The sequence below is a fragment of the Spinacia oleracea genome, chromosome 6 (assembly GCF_020520425.1).
Source record: "Spinacia oleracea cultivar Varoflay chromosome 6, BTI_SOV_V1, whole genome shotgun sequence".
In the NCBI taxonomy this organism is placed as follows: Eukaryota; Viridiplantae; Streptophyta; class Magnoliopsida; order Caryophyllales; family Amaranthaceae; genus Spinacia; species Spinacia oleracea.
Window position 1 is genome coordinate 42,780,567 of NC_079492.1, and position 21,273 is coordinate 42,801,839.

General features: G+C 33.4%; 3 protein-coding genes across 3 annotated transcripts; 2 read left to right on the forward strand and 1 right to left on the reverse strand.

Moving 5' to 3' along the window:
- Positions 1-10,654: 10,654 nt before the first annotated feature.
- Positions 10,655-11,983, forward strand: LOC110802429 (protein FAR1-RELATED SEQUENCE 5-like). The gene is made up of 2 exons (XM_022007868.2): positions 10,655-10,778; positions 11,223-11,983. The coding sequence occupies exons 1-2, from the start codon at positions 10,655-10,657 to the stop codon at positions 11,981-11,983; spliced, it is 885 nt and encodes a 294-aa protein (XP_021863560.2).
- A 119-nt stretch (positions 11,984-12,102) lies between these two features.
- Positions 12,103-14,109, forward strand: LOC110802430 (protein FAR1-RELATED SEQUENCE 5-like). The gene is made up of 6 exons (XM_056832140.1): positions 12,103-12,332; positions 12,422-13,442; positions 13,532-13,615; positions 13,694-13,735; positions 13,821-13,883; positions 13,972-14,109. Exons 1-6 carry the CDS (start codon positions 12,103-12,105, stop codon positions 14,107-14,109), a joined length of 1,578 nt encoding a protein of 525 aa, XP_056688118.1.
- A 1,485-nt stretch (positions 14,110-15,594) lies between these two features.
- LOC110802443 (uncharacterized) lies at positions 15,595-18,353 on the reverse strand. Its single transcript, XM_056833486.1, has 4 exons — positions 17,941-18,353; positions 17,295-17,804; positions 16,573-16,860; positions 15,595-16,222 (listed from the first exon to the last, which is right to left on the reverse strand). The coding sequence occupies exons 1-4, from the start codon at positions 18,334-18,336 to the stop codon at positions 16,184-16,186; spliced, it is 1,233 nt and encodes a 410-aa protein (XP_056689464.1). The 5' UTR covers positions 18,337-18,353; the 3' UTR covers positions 15,595-16,183.
- Positions 18,354-21,273: the final 2,920 nt, after the last annotated feature.

Sequence of the window (21,273 nt, forward strand, 5' to 3'; positions counted from 1 at the left end):
TTCTTGAATGTGAGTCTTTTTGTGTTTGAAAACAGAAATTTAGGTATGCTGATTATGGAACAAAATAGCCATTAAGTTCCAGCCTTGAAAGTACTTAAAACAAACTAGATTACCCTACAACGAATGTGGCAATGCCATGCTTCATTTCCCACTTGTAGGTCATTAGTGTATCCTAGCTTCCATCATTTGAGTTATTACCGAAGTAAGAACCTTAAGCGGTATATGATACCAAGGAAGTTTGATTGCTAGGTTACTTTACTTTAAACATAAACTTATAGGTAGAAACGGAATTATAAGTTCCTTTCAGTTGTTCCTTGTTTTCCTATTACTTGTACCCTTTCTTATAGTCTTAAGAATTGACTTCTTTAGTGGTGACTTTTATACTTTGTTAGACATATCCAATGTCACTTCAACAAGGTTCTTACCATTTAATTTATGTTGAATATTTTTCTTCAACTAGATGATCTTACCAGAAGCTTCTAAAGTTCTCTAAGCATCAATCTATTCGAATGTCTAGGGACTAGACTCATTCGAGAATTAAATGGACAAATATATTAGGTTGTTAACCATTGGTAAAGCTGAGCGTTTAAACTCAATGCTTTATGATCTCAAAACTACATTGTATTTTAAATCTACAAGCACCAATTGGTTTGCCATTCGATTTTGATACTCGAAAACAACCATAAAAGTCGCTAAACGAATCGTACATTTTTAATTTGCTCATTTTCTCTCATATCCGTGAATCGTTCTTGGATTCACTACCAATCGAGGAAATTTACTGTTACCTTTCAAAAAGGATTTACTGCAGTGCAAAATATTTAATTATAAACAATAATTAAAACATACATTGAAGCATGCAAAGTCTAAACATTTATCATGAGTAATAATGTAACACCCCGACAATTCTCCTTTTCCTAAAATAACCCTTTTTATAAATATAACTATAGAGAATTATCGAAGTATTATCCCCCGTGTGAAAACGTAACGGCTTATTCAGAATTTTGCAGCGGAAAATACAAAACTAACTTTTAGGTTTATAAATAATCGATTACAGATTTAATCCCAAAAATCAATCAACGAAAATAAGAAAATGTAAATAGTACGACAAGTTTAAAGTCCGATTTAACAAACCCAAGTCACTTAGCAAAACAAAATAAATACAAGCTCTCTAATCCCGATCCCAATGATGCATCATCTTCAAACCTGTAGATGGACAGCGCTTATTGATCCTTAGAGACTGCTCACCAAAATGGGTCATCACAGGATCAATAAGGCATAGCCATGATCAACACACACAAACAAAGCACGTAATCAGCAAAGCTGAGTACTACATACTAAAACAATAATAATCCTAACATGATTCTATTAAACGAACAACCCTAACATGATACTAATAAAACATAAGTAAGGATAACCAAAACAACTTGAAAATTAAAGCAATTATGCAATTTAAACAAGTCATTGGCATTTTATTCGAATTTATTGTTCCGGCAGGTGTGAATAAAATGAATCTAAGACCCTAAAATCATTGAAGAATTAAGCACATTATGTATTTAGACTCAATTCTAAAATATTTTAGGTAAGCAAATCCTTTGCTAATAGTCTAGAAACTATTCTTGGTTGATAGGTACGTCTAAGAACTTATTAGGTAAACCTATCTGTTTTGCCACGACATAAAAGGACTCCTTACTTATATCGTTGAGTTTCACCAAAACTAACATGTACTCACAATTATTTGTGTACCTTACCCCTTTAGGATCAACAAGTAACACCTCACTATGGCGGAAAACTATTACTAAGATTGATGTAAAGGTTATCCAAGTAAGTGTTATTTTGGCATGGTACCTTTTAACTCAATTTTTAAAGTTTGGAACTTAAGGCTCTTACTATGTGGGTTAGATTTTAAGTGAACTAAAATCCTTAATCATGCAACATAATCAAGCCATAATCTCATGCATATTTAAGACATATTTAAAGCAATAAATAACTTAAAGCACGCATAAGATTTAAATGTGATCTAGTATGACCCGACTTCATCTTGAAGCTTCAACTTCAAACCCCGTCTTTGAAAATGGATTGGAAACTCCGTCTTGAATTTCACCATGGGAGGCGCCATTTTCTTCAAATAGGATATGCTATAATTAAAACTAATTACAACTATTTGATGGTACACGTACAGACCATATTTAAAATAAAAACTTTGGTGCACTAGACCAATTTTACATTCAAATTAATGGTACGCAGATCATATTTTCTATCCTATTTGGGCCATACTAGTCACTTTCCATATAACTTGCAAAACAGTACATTTACAATATACCATTCACCCATTCATTTATCAATGAATGGCCCACATAGAAAGTTAGTAGAAAAATCATGCATCACATAAACATTTGCAACAACTAATTAAGGGTTCCAATAATCTACAAATTATTCAACCTTATTAGTTCTAATCGAGTTGTTTTAACTTTAAAGGAATGTAGACCTAATCAAGAGTTAATGACTAAAAGCTCCCACTAAAACCAAGAATTTACATACTTTATAAATTTTAAACATAAAATTGTATTTCCTAGTCCAACCGAAAACTTACAAATTTAATTAAAATTGAAAGCTCATATAAAATTAATATTTAAATCCCTTTATTTTATTTTCAGTTGATTAAAATTAATTAATTTCAATTTTATCAAGGTTTTAATTTTAGTAAAATAATTATAACAAAATAATTTATAATAATTAAATTAATCAAAATTAAATTCCGAGAAAAAATTAAATTACGAAATTAAATTTAATTAAAATCGTTTTCAACCGAAACATAAACAAAAAGGCCCGACGTGCCAAAGCAAGGCATATGCCGAAGCCCATGCCTCGCCCAAGCACCAACTCCGCAACGCAAATGGGCCGCATGCACAAGGCAGCGCCCAGGGCTCGCGTAGCTGCTGGCCGAGTGATGCACCACAGTAGTGCAACAACTTCGTGATGTGCCTGTTGCTCGTTGGTTGCGCGCTGGGAAGTGGCATGCGCAGCGGCCTGCGAGCTCCCTTGCTCGTATGCTGCTGCCTTGCCTCGTGCCTTGTGCTACGATGCCTTGTTGCCCAATTTGCTCGACCACCCGCATAACACACACGGCACAGGGCCTAGCATGCCGCGCATGCCTTGCTTGCTCATTGCTTCGTACCGCATGGGCGACGAGCTCCCTTGCTCGTCGTCGCATGCCCACACTATGCAACACCCCTTAAGGGTAACACTTAGGTTCCATTGCTTCGTGCATGCAACATTGGTGATCGGTTTTATAAAAATTAATATTTTTTGTATTTTAAATTTAACGACAAATTAATAAATCATATTAATTTCTTTAAATTTGGGCGAAAAAATCGAAAATTTATTATTCAAATTAATTTCCGATTACATGTATTTTTAGGGATTAAAATCTAGGTCATAAAATTTTAAAACTTTTCAATTTTAACTAATTTTATGGTGGTTTTTAATCATAGGATCCTAATTAAATTATCAATTAATTATGAAATTCAAATCAAAGTCTAAATTATTTGAAATTCAACAAATTAATTGTAATTACAAATTAGGTTGTATAATTAACAAGATTAGGCTTTAAAATTGTTAAACATATACTGTAGGTCAACCATAGATTCAAGATTTACTTACAAGATCCACAAATATTTAATTTAACATCATTAAAATTACAAATTTTGCATTCGAAAAACTAAAACCTCCAAAAAGTCGTAGTTATGCTTCGAATTTGGGAATTCTGGGTTCGACATCAAATCTTTGATTTTTGTCAAAATTTTAAAACGTCGTTTACATGCGAAAATCACTATAAAATTATAAGAATCCGACCATTATTGACAAAACAGCCAAAACATCCTGCGAACATATAATTAAATAATCGCACAAATTTACAATTAATTACATACACGAAATTAATCACCCCTTTAATTCATTGCAAATTTATAAAATTTAATCCATGTTAACTATAATTGATTATGGAATTAATTAGAGGCTCGTGATACCACTGTAAGGTTATGAATAATATAAACAATATAATTGATGCGGAAAAACCATAAACCCAGGAATCCAAATTAATTGCCGGCCACATAGTCAATTAGCATAATTAGGATACATAAAATGTGATGCGTGCCTTCCCTAGCTGCTCCCGAACCGAACAAGAACAAGTTTAGGACTCCAAATGTCGCCCCTCCGTAGATAGTCCACAGCACTTTCGGATCCGCCTTAGATTCAACCAACTAGAATATTCTCTAAGGTTTTATATGCACTCGGGAAACTCACAATAAAGTTAGGCAAATATTAAATTCTCTCTTGAACTTAATGTATTGGAATACTTATTGCATTGCATTACAAATTGTGATCATGAACCACATATTTATAGGGTACGTGGAAATAACGGAGTTTGAATTCTACTAGGAATCGAATAACTAAATCCATTAGGATTCTAGTTAAATAATATCATTAGAATTTTAGGTTTAATCAAATACCTAAGTATTCCAGGTTTAACTAAATCATCCAATTTGAGTAGAATTAGAAAAACACGATTACTTGACAACGAAGTAATCCTAACCGGCCAAGGCTTGGTCGTGTAGCGCACACAGCCCGCAGCCCCGCAGCACGCAAGCCCACGAGTGGGTGCTGCTGCTCGCTTGGCCCAAGAGCGCTGGGCGCTGGCAGCAAGCACGCGACCCATCTTGTTTGGGCGCTGCTGCTGCTCGGCCTTCTTTGCCTCGCTGCTCCCGCGCACGGGCTTGCTAGGCGCTGGGCCTTGCGTCTCACAAGCTCGTTCGTCGATCGTTCGTACGTCGCGATTTCGATTCGTTTTCTGATTCCATAATTCATTTCCGATTCGAACAAATATTTAATATTTCCGATTCCGAAATTCATTTCCGATTCGAACAAATATTTAATACTTCCGATTCTGACAATATTTTCGATTCCTGCAATATTTCCATTTTCGGCAATATTTCCGATTCCGGGAATATTTCTATTTCCGATAATATTTTCCGATACGTACCATGTTTCCGTTTCCGACAACATATACGACTTGGATAATATTTATATTTCCATCATGATCCATAATTCCGTTTCCGGCAATATCATAATTTTCGGAGCATTCTATATTTTTCCTTTTGACACCCCCACTAGAACCGAGATCCGTCGTTTCCGAATGTTCATAAATAGACTATTTAATGAATAATATATTCACTTAAATACTTGATCTGTTCACGTACTATTTGTGTGACCCTACGAGTTCAGTCAAGAGTAAGCTGTGGATTCATATTTTTAATTCCACTTGAACTGAAACGGCCTCTAGCTAGTTATACAGTTCACTTGATCTCACTGAATTATTAACTTGTTTAATTAATACTGAACCGTATTCATTAGACTTAGCATTGAATGCATACTTGGACCAAGGGCATTATTTCTTTCAATTAACTCTCAAGAGTAATTTCGTATTAACGTGATAATTAACATCATTTTGTCCCTGTTCGACTCTTATTTTTTGACGGGGAAGAACAATATCAATAATAATCTCCCATACGACATCTACAATGATAAAATAGATCTGCATACCACTGATTCAAAGAAAATACATGATTGTTACAATCAAAACATTGCTATTCTGCATCCTAAATCACATCTCGTACTCCACCGCTTCTAGCTTGACGCGAGCAGTGATTTTCGATGATTTCACATCTTTCCAAGTAGAGCCCTTCGCAATGTGCGCACGAATTGTTCTGAACGACGAGTTGATGATAAACCCTAAAACTGTATGAATCCAAATCTCTTTCCCAATTATTGAAACCCTAAAAAAAATTTCCATCCATGAATGAGAATTAAGAACCTAGAAAACTCTAGGAAAAACCCAAATAAATTGGGAACAACCCAAGAATAAATTTGGAACAAATCAACGGAAAAGAAACCAAAACAAGACAAAACATGAAAAGAAACAATGAAAAGCAAGAAAAATTTTCGGAAATAGTCTAATTTCCGAAGAAAATAGACTACTTCCGGCCTAAACGACCAAGAAAACTGAAACCCTAAAAGATGAGAGAGAAGAGAGAAAAAGGAGAGGGAGAGCGAGATGTCCGTTCAACTCTTATTGACATAAGAGTAGTACGTAAATAACCAGGAATGATTAAAATTTAACTAACCGAGCACATAATTAAAACTTTTCCCAACATAGCCCAAAGTTTTGCTAACATGTTACCCGAAATATTACACCAAAAAAAACATGTTACCCGAAATATCAACTAACTACTACCCATTTTAATCTAGATCCTTCCTTTACCTTATGAAAACAATGCCTTTGTAGAACCAAGACTCATTACCTACTTTTAATACTAACTAGCTTTTCTTAATACTAATTACTAACTAATTAATTTCTAATAATGACTAACTAACTAACTACTAAAAGGCAAAAAAATAGGAAAAACAAAACAATAAAAATTAGGGGTGAGTACAACAGGGTACCCTGTTGAAATTCCAAGAACCGGAACCTGTTTAAAATGAGAACCGGAAAATTTTGAAATTTTGAAATTTTAAGTAAAATATTTATGTTTTATTGAAAGACTGTCTACTTTAAGGTTTGGGCTTTGATTGTTTTATAGTTTGAGCTTAAGTTGCAATTTTATATTTATATTTTCCAAAAATTAGCTTGGATTGTTTCATATTTTGGGCATATGAAGCATTTTCATATTGCCCAGTTCCTTATTTTAGGTACTCCACGTTAATATTGTGTGTTACCCGGAACCGGAACCTGTTGCAACAGGTTCCCAAATTTATTACCCGGAACCGGAACCTGCACAACAGGTTCCGATTCTGAAACCGCAAGTTCCTAACAGGTTACGGTTCTGATTCAGGGTACCCTGACTTTTTCTCACCCCTAATAAAATTCATTCACATTCACGTGAATTGTTTGACTCCAAATGAAACAATCAGCAAAAGTTTTTTTTTAAAAAATCAGTTAAGTAAATTTATTGCTCTTGGATTGTCAAATCTTTTGTTACAACAACTATGCACACATGCATTGGTAAAAATTATCTTCTAAATAAATGATAGATCTACTATGAATCTCGTTAATTACAAATCTTACTAAATTTACTATTACTTCCCCGGTTTGACTCCACCATGCAAAAATGACTTAACCCAAATAATTAACTAAATTAATTAACTTACTGTCTAAACTAATTAAATTAAAACAAACCAATGAAACAATCAAAAGGTCTTGCGCGCATAAGGTGTACAATAAATTTATTGTACACCAAGATAACTTTTACCCATTTTTTTGTAACTTTAACTTAGTTTTGATTAACTTTTATAGTAGTAAAAAAAAGTTGATAGATAAACATTCAATGATTAATTTTATTACATTATTAGTGATTTTGAAAAAATAAGTTTTATTAAAATGAAAAAATTTATCACTAAAAAATAGATAACTTTTACATATATAAGCTTAACTTTTACACATTTGAGTTAACTTTTACTCCGGTGTACAATATTTATTGTACAACCCTTGTAAATAAGAATTTGTGTGAAACAATTAACAATAATAAGAAAAAGACAAAACAAAAGTAACAAAAAAAGACAAAAAATAAAGCCTAATCTAATTAGCCCCCAAAACCCACGTAAGACCCCAACCCCTTTTTTTAAAAAAATATAATAAAAAAGAGAATCTTAATAACAAAACAACAAATCATGTGAACCCTTCCAAAATAAAAAGAAGAAGATGCCAACAACCTTGAATGTATTCATACTTGTGATTCTTTTGTCAAATCATTTTTTTTTTAATTTGGAGGTAATTTGCAAGTAAAAAGCTACCTTCATGCATAGGTTTAGCTAGGAATCTCCAATTGATTATAGTGCAATAATAAAACCGATTCAGTAAACGTCATGTCTTTCAACTACGGATGAATATAACTTAGACATCTATACCTAGTCTTTAAAAAAGAACCCCAAAACTTTGGCCACGTGTCCATCCCATTGCTCTTCCATCCGTATAATTGTAAAAATTGAAGAAAAAAAAAATACCCACCATCACTCCACACCAGAGCACCGTCCAACTTCCCCATTCTACTCCATGCCAAACCCTTCTTCATTTACCCTCCTTCAATTTCATGAGCAGTTACAAGATATAATTATCTCATCTAATTCTTTTTGAATCTTTAATTCTTGAATCTTTAATTCTTTAATCTTTAATTGTACAAACTCTTCAATTGAAGTAAATTGTAATACACTTCAATTGGACCTCTAAATATATCATCTTTATGGAATTCCACCTTCAATTTGATCCACCATTTTCTCCCCATCTCCTTTAAAAGCCTCCATTAATAAATCAATTCCTCCCATAACCATTAATAATTGATTAAATAATGTCGATTACACTTCGTAATCACAAACGTCGCTTATATTTGGTCTCCCATCTCTAAATCCAACCCTAACTCTATTTAACACAGTAGATACGACAACAGTAATGCTATGAATGAGAGGTAGACCGATCGAGACAAGTACTTTTTTTTGGGTTCCTTTTTTCTATTTGCCTTTTTTGGAGGTACTTCAACTACAATATTAGTTTTCTTTATTCCTAACATTATCTGATATGAGCACTTCAACATGGTGATTGTTAAGTTTAATTGGATCTTTAAAATACCACACATATCACGGTGAACCAAAGCCCGTTCATCGAACGGGTTCAAGAACTAGTTTATACAGAATACTCCATTCAGGTTAGCGTAACAAATAATGGTTCTAGTCTTATTACAGAACATATATGTTTTACAACCACTAGTCTCCCTACTACTAATATGGGATGTGTTAGGTGCTTTTATAAGAGGGTTATCCACATCGGAAAATACACCATGAAAGGAATACTTATAAAAAGTGCACCCCGAGAAATACTATCTCCCAAAAGTACTATTACTATTAAGAGGGGGTATGTTATGTTATTGTCTAAACAATGTGACAACAACCTTGTTAATACGCAGTATTAAAACGAGCCTTTGGGTTAGGTAAATAATGTATGACCAACTTTTATATGACGCCCTTTTCGTAATAATGGACCTACATTTCTAACCTGACGTTTTTTAAACGAACGATAACCTCTTTCCAAAATGATCATCTTATTTCTGGTCTATCATGACACAAAAGTATATTCATTAGTCGATGACACTAATGATCTTCTTTTTTCTCTAAGGCGCGTACCTTGTTTTGCCCGTTTGAGCTTCCCGATAGTATAACTTATCAGTTTGGCAACTAAAACGAAAATGGTTAGAGGTCAATCAAGTCATGATTACTCGAATTTGCTTATTTATTCATAAAATCCTTCTACTAATCTATATTTATTTCGTATAATCTTCAACTATTATTTATTTGCAACTTAGTCCTTTCCCACCTCTATAAGTACTATCCTTTTTTCTCACTTAAAGAAGGCCCCTAACCCACATCATTCTAAGCTCTCTCTAAAAAAAAGCTCTCATTCTCTCACTCTCTAATTAAGTTCATCTAAAAAATCAGTAAAAAGAAAAAATAGTTTCAATTAAGTTAAAAAGTAGTTTTAGTTATAGGAAAATTAGAAAAATCAAAAGACGAGTTCTTAGTTTAATTAATATTAATATTCAAAAAAATCAAAAAGAAGTTATTTAATTTTCTTGGACAATTTATTTTGCAATCATATTTCCTTTCAACTCTTTTGTACTTGTACGAGATGCTTCTTTATTCAGAGCAAGCACAACAGTCTAGACGATTGTACTTACTCTGAGGGCGCTAGTTGTACGGGATACTCCAGTGGCTCAATCTAAGTACAAGATAACATACTCTCCATAAAATGGGTCCAAAGTGTAAGTGGGCCAAGGCCCAAGTCCATGACCTAATATTCTACAAACTCCTATAGATACTCATTTATAGGGGGAAGGTAAGAGGGGATTCTCACTTTGAATGAAATAAAGTAATAAAGCAAGTGGGGTTGAGTAGATATTTTAACAAGTAAAACAAGTGGGGACCATGTTATTTTAGGGGTGGGGGGTGGGGGTGGGGTGTAGATAGATTATTTAATTAGATGGTGGGGTTGATAAGTTACTAAAAATGGCAAGTGTATATCTTATATAAATACGGTGGGAAAAGACAAGTGTATCCCTTAAATAAATAAAAAGGGAATATATGTTAGGGGTTGCCAACCCTTATGGTCAACCAAACATTTTCCGATCTAAAGTTAGCATAGCACATAGTTCTTCGTATTGTTTAAGAAGGATTTTTCCATAAAAGCCTTACCTCCTCAAACATATCGAACAAGTTCATGAAAAACCCCCCAAATTTTTGGCTGCATATGTATGCACGCATCTCAGCGTGCATACGAGCCTAAACGCAGCGTTTTACTCCTATGCGTCGTCGTTTTGTCCTAAACTCACCTTCCTTCTTTAGTTTCCTTCTAAAGCTTCTGACAGCGTTGATTTCGTTTTTCCCCTTTGATTTCCTTTCCTTCTTGATCACGGCATTAATTTTAGCGCCAGATTTGTTTCCTATTTTCCTTCTTTCCTTTTGCTTTGTAATCACGTTGATCAATTCAAAAATTTCTCTCTCCTCTTCTAAAGCCATTACGCAGTTTTTCTCTTTCAATTTGCTGATTTCAATCTTCATGGCTTCCTCTGTTTCAACATTATGCTCTATGAATGATTTTACTAGCAAAGCTTCCATTGATGCTATACTTGCTGAAATTAATGCTGATAATTCCTCAATACTCTCTGCGTTGATGAAGGAATGTGAGTTTGATTCAATTATTTTTTTTGTTTTTTTTTTGTTTTGCGATTTTGATTTTGCGATTCTGATTTTGCGATTTTGATTTTCAATTGTGATTAGATTCAATTGTGATTAAAATTCTTTTTATATTTGTTTTTTTTTACGTTTATAGTTGTATTAGGTTTTAGTTTGATGAACATTGTATCCTTTTTTAATATTTTGAATATTTTTCAGATTTTCCAATTTTCTGGAAAATTTACACTTGTTGTTTTTGATGATTTTGAACATTATTCACCTATATTATGAACATGACTTTGGTATTTACTTTTTTCAATGTTTTTTTCGTTGTGATTATGTTATTATCGCAACACATTTATTGAAGTTTATGATTATGAACATTTGGTTTTAATATATGAACATCGTACAATCTAAATTGAACATCATCTTTTCCCTCTATTTTTTAACAGTGTCTAAAGAAGTAGTAGTGGTTGAAGAAGCATCTGCATCAGAATTAATGTTAAAAGAAGTTAGGAGTGATGATGAAGCTTATGAAATGTATAATGATTATGCATTTAGGAAGGGTTTCAGTATTCGTAAGGGATTAATTAGGACTAGTCGTAGAACTGGTTTGTGGATTATGCGCAGATTTCTTTGTTCTAATTCTGGGTTTAAAGATGTTAAGAAGGAAACGTTGAGGAAGTATGAGAGGTCTGAATTGCGTACAGGTTGTACTGCTTTTATTCAGTTTTCTATTACCAATGAAGGTGTTTGGACTGTGGTGAGGCATAACATGACTCACAATCATCATATGATTCCCGCTGACAAGAGATACTTGCTTAGGTCTCAAAGAGATATTACAGGGGAGCAGCTCAAGTATCTTAGTTCAATGAAAGCCAGTGGTTGTAGAGTGTCTGATTTGCTTCGTGCAATGAGAAAAGAAGTCGGAGGATCTCCTAATTTAGGGTTTATTACTGCTGATGCATACAACGCTTTGACTGCTGAAAAGGCAATGAAACTTGATGGTAAAGATTGTAATCAGTTAATTAGGTACTTTGCTCAAAGACAATCATCTGAGAGTGATTTTTATTATGATTTTGAGTTAGATGAACATGGACATTTAATTAGTTTCTTTTGGAGGGATGGAAGGATGAAAAGGGATTATGAATATTTTGGTGATTTATTGGTGTTTGATACGACATACCGGACAAATCGGTATGATATGATATGATATGTGCACCATTTGTTGGAATGAATCATCATTGCAATAATGTAGTTTTTGGTTTGGGGTTCCTGGTTAATGAGCGTATTCCTTCTTTTATTTGGTTGTTTGAATCTTTTTTGCGATCAATGGGTGGTGGAATACCTCAAACTATAATGACAGATCAAGCTCCTGCCATTGCTGCTGCTATTAGGGATGTGTTTCCGGGTGCTAGTCACCGTTTGTGTACATGGCATCTTGGAGAGAATTCAAAGAATAATATTGCTACGCAGAGAGCTATGAAAGGTTTTACTGAGTTGTTTAGTTATCTTCTGAAGTACTGTGATATTGTTGCTGAGTTTGAACATTATTGGCCAAGGTATATTTCCTTTTTATTCTCATGTTCAATTCTTTATAGGTGTTGTTCAATTATAAAAACGTAATATTCATATTCATTTTAACTTTCAGGTTCATTAAGCACTATAAGTGTGAGAAGAATGTATGGTTGAATAATTTGTATGTGATTCGAGAGCATTGGTGCCGTGCGTATTCTAAGGATACATTCTCTGGTGGAGCTTTGTCTTCTCAAAGGAGTGAATCGACTAATAATTCTATTAAAGATAGGTTGAGGAAAACAGATGGTTTATGTGATTTTTATCACTTGTTTTTAGATGTTATATCTGCATGGCGTAGCAAAGAAAATCACCATGATTATCGTGTATTGAGGGGCAATCGGCATATGGCTGCTGCCAATGTTAGTATACTTGTGCATGCAAGGAAGGTGTACACTGGTTATCTATATGTGAAGTTTGAGGAGCAGTTTCTGAGAGGAATTTCATTGAATCAGGAACGTACATTTGAAGATGCAGAAAAAGTTGTTTATCTGATATGGAAGCCTGTTACTGCTGATTTGATAAGGCATGAGGTTACGTTTAACAAAATTACATTTGAGTCCAATTGTACATGCAAGCATTTTTCTGAAGTGGGTTTATTGTGTTCTCATATTCTTCGTATATATAGTATGCATTGTGTTTCTATGTTACCCGAACAATACATTTTGAAGAGGTGGACGAAAGCAGCTATGTGCAGCGCTGTTGTTGATGAACAATCCTCCAAAGTAAATGTTGTTCCTGCTTCTGTTTGGAGATTTCAAACTATGAGGAAGTTTGTTCGTTTGGTTACATCTTGTCAAGATTTCCTTGAAGCTAGAGTAGAAATTGATACCGCATTTGATTTGTTAAGGCAAAAGGTTGAGAGTGTTAGGGGTGCTATTGATTTTGCAGAGCCGGTTGAGGGCATTGATGTTCCTGGTCACGATGGAAAGGATGGTCCATCCATTAAAGATCCAAAAAAGCGTAGGAAAAAGGGTGAGACAAACGAGAGGCCTAAGGGTATTGTTGAGAAGGAGTGTAACAAAAAGAAGGCTTGGAGGAAACGTGCTGAAAAACATGCTGAAAATGTTAAAGCTAAAGCGCAAGCTTCTGTTCAGGTTATTTGTTTTACATGAATTTTATATGTTGTACATTTATATTTAAATTTTGAACATTGTTAATGAAAAGTTGAATATCAATTTTTTAGGAGTTTGATGCTTTGGGAAATCCTTTCCTTTATTCTCATCCAAGTTCCGGCTCAGAGTTGCGTGTATTAGGTTCATCCCTTGAGGTTAGTGTGTGAATATGAATAAAAAAATAGTTTGAGAATATGCTTTCAAAACTAAATATATTTCTTTATAATGTGTAGAAAGGTATTTCAGGAAAGAGTGTAGTACCTGATTCAGTGCAGGTATTATCTTATTTATGAACATTGTTCTTCTAACTTTGAATATTACATTTGATTAATTGAATATACGAATTTGATGCATATGTAGGAGGATATTTGTGGTAAGAAAGCAATACCAGATGTTGTGGACTCTTTGAAATGTTTTGTTCAGGTATTTGAACATATATCTCTTACTTATGAACATTTTTAGTCATATATTGTACATTGTTTTCTAATATTTTATGGTTTTGGTAATGTAGGGTGGTTTTGGTTCACAATCTAAGAAAAGGAAAGGAATATATTCGGAATACGCTCCAATTTCTGCTAACACGGAATTGAATTCTCCTGCTGCTCGTGTATCGCTTTATGATGAGATTATGGCCAATTTTGATAAATAATTTTCGTGATATGTAATTTCCGATATTTTCTATTTTTTGAATTTCATATGTGATACGTTTGATTAACTCGTTTTTCGATTTATGTTAAACTTTGGTTTAAGATAATTTTTGATGTTTCTTACATTATTGTTACTGTATCATATTTGAACATTTGGTGTTTATCATAAGTATTTTTAATGTACATATATATATATTCATTTAATGAACATTGGATGTTAACTTACCATTTTTGTTGGGTGTCCTTCGTATTTTGTGCCCGCCTTGACATGTTGTGGCAGCTTCCGGTTGTCTATAATATCTATTGAGCGATCATAGAAGTTAACGCACAACACATAAAAATGCGCACTTACACATACCGGAAAATATATCTCCTTATACGTCTTAAGGCTATGAACACTAGTATTCCTCATTTCAGTTGTCAATCTGTTGTTGAATTTATGAAGCCTTGTGTCCCAGCTATCTGTTTCTGGACTAATTTTGAAGGTGTTGATGATCAACTGCATTTAACAGATATGAACATAAGATATAACCTTCTGAACATAATACATAAAATTCAGAACATTCTGTGAACATTGATTTTAACTTTCTGAACATAAGACATAACAATATGAACATAAGGGATACCATTCTGAACATAAGACATACAATTCTGCACATTGAAATCAATAATAATATCCAGAACTGTATACCACAAGTATTATACTTACATTCCCTCAAAAAAAAAAAAAAACAAGTATTATACTTACAAAGGGGACTGTGGAGAAGTAGAACTTAGTCTTGGAACATTTCCCGTTTAAGATTGAAGACCATGTATCAACGATAGCGCTGTCTATGTATCCATCACGACCCAATGTTTTCATCTCATCTCTGTCTATCGAGTTTTCTCCATCAAAATATAATACTTCCCTACAATATTGATTCAACGATGTTATGAAAAATTATCCCAAAAGATAAAAATAATAAAATGAATGTTATTTTAATTATGAATGTTATTTTAATTATGTACTTGTCGTCTCCATCATCAAACGCATAGTCTGTAATTATTGCTCTCATGTTCTCCACAGTCTTGAATAAATCTTTGTACTTGACCATGAACGGTGATTTGAAGCAAGCAGGTACGTCTCGGAGTTCCCGCTGAGGCCGTTTTTGGGGCTCTGGTATTCTGCATTGAACATATAAACATTTTCCAGAAGAATTTTGAACATTAAACATATAACAGTGAACATATAAAAGTAATTTGAACATATAACAGTAAAGGTTGAACATATAACAGTAAAAGTTGAACATATAACAGTAAAAGTTGAACATTTACACAAAACCATTGTATAAGTAATTACTTCAAAATATATGATTTGAACATATGACATTAAAAGTTGAACATTTAATAGTAAAAGTTGAACATTTATCAAAAACCATTTTATCATTCATAACTTCAAAATACTTGTTTAATAATTACATATTTTTATAATATTCAGTGTTCCACATTCAAATTCATATCACTTGAATCCTACCCTTCTGTGACATCGGTAACCGCAGCCACTTTTTCACCAGCCACTGCTGCTGTGTGTTACTGAACATTCTCAGTCTGTGGTGCCCCCACTAGTTCACCAGCCACTGCTGCTGTGCCATCCCTGACATTCCCAGTCACAGGTGTTTCCAAAACATGATCAGCAGTTTGTTTTGATGATCCCAGATTTAGATCGAGGTTCAGGTGCTCGTCTTTATTTTGTCCCAGGGATTTTGAAGTTGATGCTCCATCCTTATCATTGGGTATTTATGGGGTTAGGCCAATTCCTAGGCTAAAGGGGCGATTTGGATTAAACTAGACGTATTTGTCTTCCTCATTTGCAATCCTTATGTTCTCCTTAGCAACTCCCTCTGCAATACTCCTTTCAATTTCTTCTACAGCCATCAAGAATTCATCAGTCCCATACAATTCTTCTTCTTGACTAAGAATTGATGGTTCTCTTGCCATTTTCCCCATGAACTCTTCAACATTCTTCACCAAATTGTTGTTCGGGAAGAGTTCTTGAGCCCTTTTCAGTTTCGTGCTCAACATAGACAAGTTAGCCCCTTAATTGTTCATTAACATAATGAAATCCATCATGAAATCCTGTAAAAAAAAACATGTAAATATTTCAAATATGAAAATCCAAATTCTGAACATAGGACATGAATTTCTGAACATTAGACATACAATTCTGAACATTATATGAACTTTGAAAATAACTGTCTGAACATAGGACATCATTCTGAACACATCATTCTGAACATTGAAAATAACTTTCTGAACATAAGACATAACTTAATGAACATAGGACATAAAATTCTGAATATTTTATGAATATTGAAAATTACTTTCTGAACATGACATAATTCTTAAACCAACATTCTGAACAAAAAACATAAAATGCTGAACATTGAATATAAATTTCTGAACATTAAAAAAATAATAATATTTACCTTCGGGTTTTCTTGTTGTTGAACATTATGTGCTTCTCCTTGCACATTTTGTTGCACAGGTTGTTGCACAAGTTGTTGCACAGCTTCTCCTTGCACATTATGAGGCACATTTTCTTGAGGCACTTCTGGTTCCGGCAATTCTATTTTGTCAAGAATTCGGCCAAGCCCATACCCTTTCCTTTCCTCTATTATTCTATCTTTAACCATTTTCTTTGTCCAAGTTGATATCAGGGGAAATGTTCTTGGTTGTTCTACCCTTTTCTTCATGACGCGGTCGAAGTAGAATAGCTATGCATTAAAAGTAAAAAGTGTATTAATATTAAAAAACATTTGAACATAACTAGTTAAAAATTGAATATTTGTTAATGACAATGAGTTATATTAAACGTATTAAACGTATTAATCAGACATGACTGTGTATTCAGCATGATGTATTTAAAGTTGAACATGTTGTATTAAAAGTTGGACATGATGCATCAAAAGTTGAACATATTGAACATAGTAAAAGTATGAATCAAAATATGCAATCATTGAACATTAAACATTAGAACATGTTGAATTCAAAGTTGAACATATTTAATTAAATGTTGCACATGAGTATGAAAAACAACATGCAATCATTGAACATAAAAATAATTGAACATGATGAATTAAAAGTTGAATTTCATGTATTAAACATTGAATTAAAAAGTACTTAACATTATTGGTTAAATGTTGAATACCTGTAAGAAAGGCAATGGTCCTTTGAAAAATGTTGTCTTGTTCTGTTTCCAGTCTTCCACTGTAGCATCCAAACTCAATAGGACATATTCACACCAATCCAAATTTCTGATCTCATTACGATCCATCATGGATAGCAGAAATCTGTAGTTTGCTTGTGTACTTTGACTGGACTTCGTGAATATATTCACCGCAACCACTAAGAAGTCAGTCATGAAGTTATCATGCGGTTCACAACCTATGAATCCAACTTCTGTTGTGTATCGCTTGATTATCTTTGAAACACTAGGTGCTCCAGTTCTGATATTCCAGGTTCTCCTCCATTCTGTGAGAAAATTTTTGTATTCCTCGGTATCATGGTCAAACTTGGACTCAATGATTCTGCGACCACCCATTTGAAGACCGTACACAATGTGTACATCATCCACCTCCAATCGGATTGTGTTACCACGCGGTAAGTACAGTGTTGAAGAATATTCTTCATACTGATCAAGAAGCCAATAACAAAATGCCTGCATTCATATTTAAAATTTAATAAGTTTTGAACATCGTTATTTATATATTGAACATGCTACATTAAGATATAAACATCAACCTAAACAAAACTATGTTTTTTACTTTTTAACATTTTTAAAAACTAAAAATTACCTGATCATTTTGGGGCAGATTAACAGTGAGCAATGGTCCTAACCCGATTTCTTGAATAGTGTTTCTTTGATTTTCGGTTAGTTTAGGAACCCATTCCATAAAAGCTGTATGATTAACCCTCACCCCTGTCTTTTTGATATACTTTTTCTTCTGATCCTCCTCCTTGCCAGCTTTACGAACTGGAGTTTCTGTCTTTTGTATGACTTGGTTTTGTGTATTCCTTTTCTTTGACGGGTTATTGTCATCGTCTCTATCACTATCAGAATGTTCTGACAACTGTGTAATGTTGACATCCTCATCATCTTCATCATCATCTTCAGATGAGGACACATTCTCACTTCCCTCATATTCAGGCTCCATATCATTCTCCATATCATTTGCAGATGTTCTTGTCATTCTCTTTTCGAAAGAGAAATTCGTCACATTTTTCTCCTTTTGCTTCCTATTAGCAATATGCTTTCTTTTCGATGGAGGTTCATCTTCAACTTCAGCCTGCTTTGCTTTCTCCTTCTCTATCCTTGCAACCTCCAATTCAGCCTACTTCTTTTTGGCTGCCAATTCAGCTTTCTTTTTTTCTGCTGCCAATTTTGCAGCTTCCCTCTCGGCCTTCCTTCTTTTAGCTAACTCTTTTAAAGCTAATTTCTTTCTTTCAGCTTCTTCTTTCGCAGCTAATTTTTTAGCTTCGGCAACTTCCTTTCTCTTTTTATCAGCTTCCTCTTTTTCAGCTTTTTTCCTTTCAGTTTCCGCTTTTTTCCTTTCAGCTTCCTCTTTCTTCTTCCTCTTAGCTTCCTTTATCAACCTCTCATCTTCCTCTTTTTTCTTCCTCTCATCTTCTTGTTTTCTTTTTCTTTCAGCTTCTTCAGCTATAGCAGCCTCTCTCATCTTCTCCATTTCAAAATCATCTTTTTTCTTTTGTTGCTGCTTCTTTATTTTTAATGCTATTGCTTCTGGACTTGCCATTTCATTCCTACACCACATATGGTGAATATGAACATTAGGTTTTGGAAGTTGAACATAGGTTGTAGTAAGTTGAACATAAGTTGTACTAGGTTATTATAGGTTTAACATTGTTATCAAATTGTTGAACATGAACCCTAAAAAACTGAATACCACAATTTATCCAACAAATATAGTTATTATTTACAAATTGATCAATATTTTTTAAAATATGAACATGATATTTTAAAAGTTGAACATGAGTTTTGGTAACAATGATCCTTTAAAAACATTTGAACTTGAGATTTCAAACATTGAACATGATCCTTTAGGAACTGAACATCCCAAAACTAAAGACAATAACAATAGAATATTTATTCAGAACGTAATAAGATCCAATTATTACCTTCCAGGGGACATACTTATCCTGCGATTGTTATGCTGAATATGCTTTTTGTGTTTAGAAAACTTCAATACATTACGCAGAATCCTTGTCCTAGCAGCATGCATACCATCGTAATTGTCTTCCTCCTGAACCGTAGCAGCTTGAACCACAGCAGCTTGAACCGGAGCAGCTTGAGCCGGAGCAGTTTAAACTGGATCAATAACTTTTTCAGCTGGAGCTTTTACTGTGAATGTAATTTTGGACTTTTTCTGATTCTTTGGTTGAGGGTTCCTATATAAACAACAACTTTTTAAAATTATAAACCATATAGGAACAAAATTCCTGCATTCATATTTTAAAAAAATTAACGTTTTGAACATGATTCATTGTATGTTGAACATTATAAGTTAAGAATTTGAACATCAATCTAAACAAAAGTGAATAGCACACTGAACAATTTTAAACATCAATTGAACATTACTGATAATATATTGAACACGATGAATTAGGAAATGAACAAATAAAATGCATGAAATCAAAAAAGCAGCAACTCCAACAACAGCACCACAAACCACAACAACATTTGATAATATTTATATTCTAATTATAAAAGTGAATATAAACAGTTACATACGCATCATTCACGCTTTCCTCCATATATGATTCATTTATGTTTTTCAGCAGTATTGGATCCACCACTTTTGAAGTTGTTGCAGGTTCTCGTTGCTTTCTCTTCTGTAGGATTGCTAATGGAATATGTTCTTCTGCATCGATCAGCCTGAGGCTGCAAATATAACTATTAACTTCTTATAATGATCAACTGCCAAACAGTTTTGAACATAAAAATTCACTCACGTTTGAGAATCAGATTCATCTGTTGTCACTGGTTTCACAGAATTCAACGGTTTTGGATTTCTGCACAGACAAATCAAACCAAACAAAAATTTACAACATATTTGAACATGTTATTTCATAATTTGAACAAGTTGTTTTACATTTTGAACATGTTGTTTCATATTTTGAACATGAATATTTCAAAAGGTAATCTAACCAAATTTTTTATTTTATCCTATTTGAACAAGTTATTTGACATTTTTAACATTATGTTTCACATTTTGAACATCAATGTTTCAACAGCTAATATAACCAAAAATTTTATTATAATCTATTTGAACAAGTTGTTTGACATTTTGAACATTTTGTTTCATATTTTGAACATGTTGTTTCCTATTTTGAACACGAATATTTGAACAGCTAATTAAACCAAAAAATTTATCATAACCTATTTGAACATGATGTCTCACATTTTGAACATTTTTTTCATATTTTGAACATGAATATTCGTTGCTTCCACACGCTCTAGAACAATGATAATATTTAGACAGGGACACTTCAGATCTTATAGTAAATGATAATGAACATTTGGTCCAAAACTATGAACATGATCAATTTCAAAACGTAAATTCACATACAACTTCTAAATTGAGTAAAAAATGTTTAGAACGCTTAAATTCACTTACAACACAGCATCTGCAGTACTCGATTCCACTCGATTGTTCTTTTTTCTGGAACATGCAAAAAATTATGAACAAAAATCAAATAAAAATGTTCAAACGCGAAAAATTATGAAAAAAATCAAATTAAAATCTGGAAAACGCGATAAATTATGTACATTACTTACTTTTGCGTTTTTCCTCTATTAAATGTAATTTTTGTTCTACTGAGCTTCACTTCATCACGGATATCCATTTTTAGGGTTTCAAATTTTCCGAAACCGCCTCGATGTTCAGTTTTGTCACTGAATTGCGCTTTTGAACTGCAAATCGAGGTTTTATAGAGCGAAATCGACGGTTTGAAGTGAGAGAGTGGGCGGTTTGATGAGAGAGAGTGGGAGGTTTGATGAGAGAGAAAATGGCGTGATGTTGAGGAGAGAGAAAATGTCGAATTCTCTTCCAAATGACGTCAGATAATGCTTTTATACCTGTTGCTGGTAATAAGCATGTGCTTCGCGC

Coding starts and splice junctions, on each gene's coding strand:
- LOC110802429 (XM_022007868.2), top strand. CDS start 10,655: ATGGCTTCCTCTGTTTCAACATTATGCTCTATGAATGATTTTACTAGC. Junction 10,779..11,222: donor CTCTGCGTTGATGAAGGAAT/GTGAGTTTGATT, acceptor ATTTTTTAACAG/TGTCTAAAGAAGTAGTAGTG.
- LOC110802430 (XM_056832140.1), top strand. CDS start 12,103: ATGGGTGGTGGAATACCTCAAACTATAATGACAGATCAAGCTCCTGCC. Junction 13,443..13,531: donor AAGCGCAAGCTTCTGTTCAG/GTTATTTGTTTT, acceptor TCAATTTTTTAG/GAGTTTGATGCTTTGGGAAA. Junction 13,616..13,693: donor TATTAGGTTCATCCCTTGAG/GTTAGTGTGTGA, acceptor TATAATGTGTAG/AAAGGTATTTCAGGAAAGAG.
- LOC110802443 (XM_056833486.1), bottom strand. CDS start 18,336: ATGACAAGAACATCTGCAAATGATATGGAGAATGATATGGAGCCTGAA. Junction 17,805..17,940: donor ATCTGCCCCAAAATGATCAG/GTAATTTTTAGT, acceptor ATATGAATGCAG/GCATTTTGTTATTGGCTTCT. Junction 16,861..17,294: donor GACCATTGCCTTTCTTACAG/GTATTCAACATT, acceptor TTTAATGCATAG/CTATTCTACTTCGACCGCGT.